This window comes from Vidua chalybeata, chromosome 28 (genome assembly GCF_026979565.1).
Source record: "Vidua chalybeata isolate OUT-0048 chromosome 28, bVidCha1 merged haplotype, whole genome shotgun sequence".
Lineage (NCBI taxonomy): Eukaryota > Metazoa > Chordata > Aves > Passeriformes > Viduidae > Vidua > Vidua chalybeata.
Genome location: NC_071557.1, coordinates 281,773 through 290,172, shown reverse-complemented (window position 1 = coordinate 290,172; position 8,400 = coordinate 281,773). Strand labels below are relative to the sequence as shown.

General features: G+C 48.8%; 1 protein-coding gene across 1 annotated transcript in view; it reads right to left on the bottom strand.

The window, feature by feature from the left end:
- Nucleotides 1-1,873: 1,873 nt before the first annotated feature.
- Nucleotides 1,874-8,400, bottom strand: part of ZMAT4 (zinc finger matrin-type 4) — a 46,716-nt gene continuing 40,189 nt past the window's right edge. The window contains exons 6-7 of the mRNA XM_053966621.1: nucleotides 7,255-7,351; nucleotides 1,874-2,320 (exon numbers count right to left, since the gene is read on the bottom strand). Coding sequence (XP_053822596.1) covers nucleotides 2,305-2,320; nucleotides 7,255-7,351 — 113 coding nt within the window. The 3' untranslated portion in view covers nucleotides 1,874-2,304. The remainder of the gene's footprint in view (nucleotides 2,321-7,254; nucleotides 7,352-8,400) is intronic.

The following is an 8,400-nucleotide window of genomic DNA, read 5'->3' as shown; positions in this document are numbered from 1 at the left end:
GCTGTCTCCCAGTGCCACCCGTATTCCAGTTAGCACTGACTGTGAAGTGAGTCTGGGAGAGACCCAACCAGCCTGAAGATAAATTATTGAGATTTACTTTCTTTACAGACTATATTGCACAGAATTTTAAACCAGTAAAACATTTGGCCAGAACAGACAAAATCAAATTGTTAACGTATAGATGCTCTGCATGAAAAATGCTGAGTGTGTCTGTGGGTTTTTTTCAATGAAGAAAATACACGCAAATGTTTTCACCCTTCAGTTTAAAGTACCCTAGGGGGACGCAGAGGTTGCACTGAGCCATTTCCAAAGCTCTCTAATACATCCTCTCACACATTTCAGCCTGGGGCCATTGGACCAGGCTTGACATCAGAGATCTGGCAGCACTTCTACAGGGATGACTGACTTGCCATGAGGAGATTTGTCTTTTTATGTCTTGCTTTGAAAGCCTAATGAACTTAGGAAAAGCAAGAGATTAAAAGGATTTAGGGACCAAAGCCTGATTGACTGGACCTGGACAATATTGGCAACAAATGGAAACACTGTGCTGCTCTGTCACTCCAGGCAGAAGCTGGAGACAGGGGTGTGATGGGGCAGCTCACCTGCCTCCCACTCACCTGGGCCAGGTGCTGTGGGCTGGGAATCCCATCAGCAGTGCTGAGCCTCCTGCCCTGCAGTGCCACGAGGCACACCAGAGTGACACCAGCTCCAGGCCAGGCTGGACACCCAGGGGAGAACAGCCAGCCTAGCACAGGCTGGGAGCAGAGGCTGGGTCCAACCCAGCTCACTGCAGAGCTGTCTCCACACCTGCCTGGGGAAAGAAATTGTGTTTGTGCTGTAATTAATTTGCTGCAATTAGCTTGTAGTGATTACTAGAGTACACAGATTTTTTGGACTTGTCTCCTGACAGAAACGCCTCTGCAGCACCCTGGATGCTGCCTGGGGGAGGGCTCCTTTGGGGAAAGAAGGCTTGGAAAAGTCAGGCTTGAACCCACATGACTGATGTGCCCTATTTCTGTAAATCATTCTCTCTGTAAAGAGGCAGTTTAGCTTCAGGAACACTGGCAGCTCGTGTTATTACCCAAAACACAATAAATGAAACCACCCCACAGCTATGAAACCCAAGGAGATGTTTACTCATCTGTGAAAAACCCATTCTCCTCCACACATGAAAGGCATCGATGCAAGAGCACAAATTAATCACGCAGAGCTTCTGCAGTGGCTCTGAGTGTCCCCACAGAGGGAAGGAGGTGATGCTGCAGTGCACCTGAGCTGTCCCTCCACAGCTCTGGAGGTACAGCCCGGGGCTGAGGCACTGCCCAGGGCTGAGGCACTGCCCAGGGGCTGAGGCACTGCCCAGGGCTGAGGTTCCTGGCCAGCAGAGCTCTGGGCAGCCCCAGGATGCAGGGCACTGAAGGGCTCTCCTCCCACTCGGCTCCTTCTCTGCTCAGGTGCCCAAAGCAGGCAGGGGGAACGAGCTGCTGCTGGCTGTGCAGGGCAGAGCCCGAGCTGGGTCAGTGCAGGGCTAACCCCGTGTCCCTGCAGGTGCACAGGTCACCAGCCTTACCTGGGATGGCCTGGCCAGCTCAGCCTGTGCCAAGGCTCTGGTGCCCCCGGCTCCTGCAGCTCCCCGGCGGGCACGGCAGCGTGCGGCCTCGGCCTCGCAGCGGAGTCAATAAAGCAAACAGCTTCTGTTGAGCCTGCAGGAATCCTACCAGCAGGAAAAAGAATTCACACTTTCTTTTCAGTGTTCTTTACTCATGGAACCATTTGTTTCTTTAGAGACAAAGAGCAAAGGAAGGAACTCATCCACTACACAATCCCCACGATTCACTGCTGCTGCTCTGTATGTGTTGACACAAACCATGCTGGAGAAGGTGAAGAAAGTGTGTTTATTTCTGATTGAAGACTGATTACATCACTATCATGGATAATGTAGTAGAATAATCTTATACTCTTGGGAGAAATCTAGGAATAAATATGAAAAAGTAAAATAGTTTGTTTCCACTGTCCCTGAAGATGACTGATGAGTAAGTGCTGTATTTACAGGATAGTTACCATACTCTAGACTCTGTGCTGAATAAATATTGTCTTGAAAGGGTAAAAAAATCCATCGAAATATTTTAACTCACCACAAAATTAAAAAAAAAGAAAATCCATGTACTTGTCCAAAGCAAAGGTTAGTTACATGTTAATTATTGAATCCACATAGGATCACTGTCCAAGAAAGCCTCCTCTCCTGCTGACCCGCTCCCCTCCACAGAAGCAGCATTAGTGCTTGTCCTCTTCTCCACTGACGAGCTACTATTGGTTCTTCAGGCTGCAAGACAGAAACGAAGCCCAAGTCACGCTCCATCCTGGTGTGTTTTATGAAAGAAAACCACCACAGCAAATTGGAAAAAGTCTCCTTTCTTTAGGTCTTAAATTTGAATTGAAGAGCCTCACAAATCCTGCCCAACTCGCCTCCTCCATGGCCCAGCACAGCTCAGCTGATGAGGAATTCCTCATTGGAATTGGCACTGGCAAGCTCAGGTTTGTGGTTTGAGCAATTAAGCCAGCGTTTGGGTTTTACATTAAAATAATTCATCTGTACACCCAACACCACAACACAGAGCTGTACGGGCTGTTCTGGGCTTTCAAATTATGATCAAAACAGAAGATATCAGAGATATTTTCACTGACTTTAAAAGGGAAGGGAGACAAGTTAGATCTATAATGAGGGGAAGTATTACATTCTCTTTCTTCACAGGCAGTGTAATTATTCAGCTGCTCCCTGGAACTGAAACTATGACAAATAAAAATGCCTATCAATTCCATCTACCTTTTGTAACTATTCATCTTCTGGAACTGTTACTGCTCTTATGCTTCTTTACCACAAGTCACTATATATTGCAAAAAGCACATAGAAATGCTACTATTACCAAGTGTTACTGTTATTGGAGCCACCCAGGTAAGAACAAAATCATTTGGCTGGGGTTTGAAGTGCACAATACAACTCATTTACTCTAACTTCCAGAAATTGACAGGAAATCTTCTGTCAGAGAACACCTTCATCCTGAGTGAGGATGTGCAGAAGGAGCCCAACCTGCTGGCAGCAGGGACAGGACTGGAAACATCCAGGAGAAACAGAAATGCCATTTGGCACTAAATCTGACCCAGGTGGAGCCGGGCCAGGCAGCCCCAGAGCTCCCCATGAGTTGGCTGTGCCAGACACGCAGATCCTGGGACATGCTTCAGCCACAACAGGCTGTCAGTGTTTGTTCACACCTTCTTAAATAGATGGGAAAAGTGATGTAAACGAAACCATGGGAAAGGGTGACATTTCTCCAGCATGATATTAACAATATTTTGATTAGTTCATTCCTGAATAGCCAAACAGCTTATGTTGATAAATACCCTGTTCCAATTAGACATCTGTGCTCTCAGCCTGAAAATAAAAAAGGAAAGAAAAGAGGAAAGAGCCTGCCCAGGCCCAAGCCTGCTGCCTCTGCTCCTCAGCAGGACATCAACCATCTGGGCTTGCACAGGGTGCAGCCCAAAGTCAAGGCTGAGTTGTGCAGGAAGGGCTGCAGAGCCACCTCCCCTACTGGACACGACCACTCAGAATTAATTCTGACCATTGAATTGGTTTTACCCCAATGATGGCTGCAGGATTGGGTCCCCTCTCTGCAAAAATCCTGCAATTAACCAGGAAGCCTGAGTCTGAAAGGGAAACCCTTACATGCATTAGCATCTATGAAAGTGTAAATGAGTGATTATAAAACCCTGGAATACATTGGTGAGCTCTAGATGTGGCAGAGGTCTGGCTGATCAAAGAGGTAAAATGAAGGCGAGAAGACAAAGTTCTTCTTTATGGAAGTGGGAATGGTTATCCCCACACAGTCAGACTGTTAATTACCAGGGCTGGATCTCAGCCCTCCGTGGCTGACAGCCCGAGCAGAGGAGCACAGCTCTCAGCTCTCTGGCACATGTGACAGACCCACAGCTGGCCCAGGGGTGACAGCCACCCCAAACGTGACTCTGGGCTCTCTGCTCTGCCAGAAGCACCTCTGCTCCCTGCACCCACATGCCCAGAGGAGGTACCTCACACCCAGCCCAGGCCCTCTGGAGCCTCTTCCCTGAAGGCAGCTGTTTTCTCCAGGCCATGGGGATGACCCAGCCTGTTCCCAAGCCCTCTCCAGGAAGGGCTTTTTGCCAAGCCCCAGGGTAACATTCTGCACAAGCACTGTTTTGACCCCAGACACTGAATATCCTCTGTCTCCTTTCACAACTATCTGGGACTTTAATCTCTGCTGTTTGTTGCCAATCCTTTGAGCAGCGATTTTTCATCTTCACAGTTTGCATAAAGCAGAAAAGAGGGAGGTTTTGTTTCTGTCAGCCCATGGGGAACAGTGAGGAGCGAGGCTGGCATGTGCCTCCCTCCCAGCCTCTCAGAAGTAACACTCACAACTGGGATTCTGGCTGCTGCTGTGCCCACCGTGGCTCAGCCAGAGCGGGCACTGGCCCCTGCCTGGCAGCCTGCCCAGCACTGCTGCTCCGTGCTGCATGGGGGGAGGAGGGAAGGAGATTAAAAAAAAACCCAGTCTATTTCTGGAGAGCGAGTCAAACAATGCCTCAATCATCTCTACACAGTTCATAAATCCCTAATTAAAGGTTCAGTGCTCCACCCTGCTGCAGATGTTCCAGAGTCCATCCACATTCCAAAACTTGCTCCGTGCCCACAGCCAGCGGCATCACCCCTCAGAGCCTCAGTTGAGCCCTACACTCCCCACACATCCAATGATGCATTTAACCTCAATTTTCAAATTAAGCTCAAGTACCTGTACCCTGGAGTAAAAAAGGAGGTGGCAGATATATCTGCTTTGTGTATGCACAGCTGGAGGGATAAGGACCAGCTCAGTATTAGCTCCCTCTTCCTGCATCTTTTATTCAACACCAAAATACTAGCCAAGACACCTCCTGCTTCCTTCCTAAACCCTATTTTCCCCCTCTTCTGGTCAAACAAATGCAGTCAGAAGCACTCGGGGTAGCACCTGAAGTTCCTATGAATGGTTCATCTCTCCTGGCCAGACCACTCAAGGAAGAGCAGCTCAGCTGCAGGGTACAAGCCTCAAACTGTGTGCTGCCCATGGAGCCCCAGCCCTCCACGGGGCAGTGCCAGGCTCCTGGTTCACACAGCTGCCAAGCTCATGGGGTGTATGTGGGTTATTTAAGGCAGCTCTAACTGGGGCTCTCAGCATGCTGCTCTCTGCAGAGCTCTCAGGAACAGTAATAAATAACCACAATGCAGCTCATGCCTCATAAAAGTTCTGAACTCCTGAAGCAGCTTTCCAGGAAACTCATCTGCCTGGTGTTTTCTGGGTGGTATCAGTTTCCATCCTGCAATCACTGTTCCCTGTTTTGCTCTTTGTCCCAGAGCAAAATCCGTGTATCCCTTCACCCCAGTCCTTCACTAACTGCCCCTTTCTTCAGGTTGTTTAGTCTTTAAGTATATGAAATATGACAGCTACATAAAATGTTTTGTTGCCTGGGCAACTGCAGTCCAGTGGCTTCAGCCCGAGTTAGGAGGCAGAGGACAGCCTTGACATTAACCAACAATAATGAGAACAGCAGAAACCAGTGGGGGAACACTGGCTGAGGAACGAGCAGGGGGCGATCCTCACCTGCCCCAGCACGGAGCACACCTGGGAGCCACGGTGCTGCAACGACCCCGTGGGACATCACAGCTCTGGGAACTCGGCAAAGGACAGCTCTGCATTTCCAAATCCCCTTCTTTGTACGGACCAGGCAATTGCTTGGAAAAGCCAGTGAGACATAGATGCAGCCCTGCCAAAATCTGTCGTCTGTGCTGCCCAGCACATTCCTTTGCACTGAGAACGGGCTGAGCCCAGGGCATGTGTGTCATCTGTCACTCCTACCACAGTCAAAGCACAAATAGCTTCCCAAGGTTACATTTCACAGCACCAGAAATTACGATTTCTTAATCTCTGCTAATTGTAGGAGAGTGCACAACAGAGCAGAAAGTGTGGGGATAACCAGGCACCCTTCTGGTGTGGGGAATTGATCTTCCTGCACATCTCTATCTCCCATCCATAAGGCTGCTCTCGTTTGAGATAAACTTCTTTATCCTTCTCAATAATACCAACAGCAACCACAGCAATAATCATACAGAAGGACGGGCAAGGGAGGATAAATTACAGCTCTGGGCCAGGGCAGCATGGCACAGACGCTGTCATTCCAGGTTTCCAAGAGGAAGAGCTCTCAGCTCTGTTTTCCAGCAGTGGGAATTTCTTGCACTGGGTATGGATCCCGACCCTGTCCCAGCTGTTCCCACATGACCTGGCTGGGCAGGCATCCCCCATCAGGGAGATGTGCTGAAGAGCAGGAGATGGAGGCAGCAAAGGTCACAGATTGCTCATGGCACAGCCCAAAACCACGGCTGGCTCACTCACCTGGCCCCAGCCCACTGCTCCACAACACACCTGCACTGCCACGTGTGCTGGACCACTGCATTTGGAAGGCATTCAAATGCTCCCTGAATAAATAGAATAAAGCTAACGTGGATAAGACCAGGAACCTGAGAAGGTCTGACATCACCTGGGGAAGGGCTGGCTTTATCCTTTGCTGGCTTAAGCAAAATGAGCCATTAGCAGTCATTGCTAGTTCTGCTCATCCTGCTCACTTTTCAGAGTACCCTCAAAGCTACCTGAAGCACTTCAGGTATATCCCTTTCTATTGCTCTCCTAATCTGGGCAGTTCCAAGTGATTCAGCCTGAAATGGTTCCCAAAGCTCACATATAAGTGCATTAAAAGCAATTAGTTCATTAATCTAATCTCTGGTATCATGTTTCTCCATCACTTAATTTTAATAATTTGTAGTAATTGACAGAGCAGACTCCCCCCAGTTCTCATAGCTGGGTAATGCATAATTAGTCTAAATCACAGCAAAAACTGTTTCACTGGGAAACACCTAATGCCCCTAGGCTCATGGTGTCTCTTCTGAGGCTTCACACATGAAAGAAGCTGCAAACTCAGTATCATTATCCACAAGTCAGTGGGACTCCAGCAAGCCCATGTGGGTTCAGCCCTGCGCTCCTCGACCTCTGGTACCTGTGTTTTCACAGCAACCAGAGCACAGCCCCCAGTGCTCCTCTGCTGACAGGGAGCTGGAGAGCACAGCACTGCCCCAGAGCATTCCATCCCTGCAGACACAGACTGACTGCAGCCCAGGGGGAGAAGCACAGGGATACTCACTTGGTCTGGTGTTTGGAGCCCTTCAGGTGTGCATGGTACTGCTCTATGGAGTTCAGGGTGACGTTGCAGATGCTGCAGGTGTAGCTGCGCTTCAGACCTGTGAAGAAAACCAGGTGTTAATTAACCCTTGGCTCCAAATTGCCACATGGTGAGGCCGAGGGGAGATGGGCTGCACCAGAGGGAAACACTCCTGTGCCTGGGCTATAGACTGTTCAAAATGGCAGCTAGGAAGTAAAAATAAGTGAAACTGACTGAAGAAAGGGGGAGAAAAAAAAAAAAAAAGCCATAACCTATGCTCCAAGCAAACTAATTAATTAGAAGGTGCTTGGATCCCACATTTCATTTCCAGTGTCACAGACATTTCTCTTTACAGTGACCCATCTATTTACTTTTCCAGGCCAGGGTATCCAAGCATTAGAGAAACCTAAAGGAATATTTTTAGAACTGAGCAGAAGAAAGCCAGGTTCAAAGGCTCATCCCTCCTGACAGCGTGGTGAATCTCTCCTGTGCCCTCCTCAGGGGATCATCACTGCTCACACTAACAAGCACTCCAGGCACCATTTATCCCTCTGGTTTTTGGTAGTGATCATAATTCAGAGCAATTCCCTGTTAGTACATTCAGCAGCCAGATCACTTAGGAGCTCTCTTTTCCCCAGAGGGATCCACTCTGATTTATCCACCAAAGTGAGCCAGCCAAGCACAGATGCTGGTCTCCCACAGCCCCACTTGGCAGCCCCTGGCTGAAGGTCAAGGCTGGCAGACTGCAGGGGCACCAGGCAGCCACCCAAAGCCAAAGCAGGAGCTCTCTCACCTGCTGGGCTCTCTCTTGGCTGCAGTACAGACTGTCCACAGCAGAACTAAGGGCTCTGCTTAAAAACACTGCAGCCACGGGATTCCTAGCAGGGATTGCTGTGCTCCTTAGGAACAGTTCTAATGTTCCTTGTAATTGTCTCTTCTGGCTTTCTACAGTATTTTTTTTTTTTTTTGCAAAAATTGTTAAAACAACTAATTTAGAACAAATAACGTGTGGCATTCTCAAATTTGATTGGTCCATGCTCACCATAATTAACTGCACAGGTAATAAACACACTGAGTCCTCCCCAGCTGGACCTGCCTTTTTGGCTCTCAAAAAATCCCTTGTCTTGT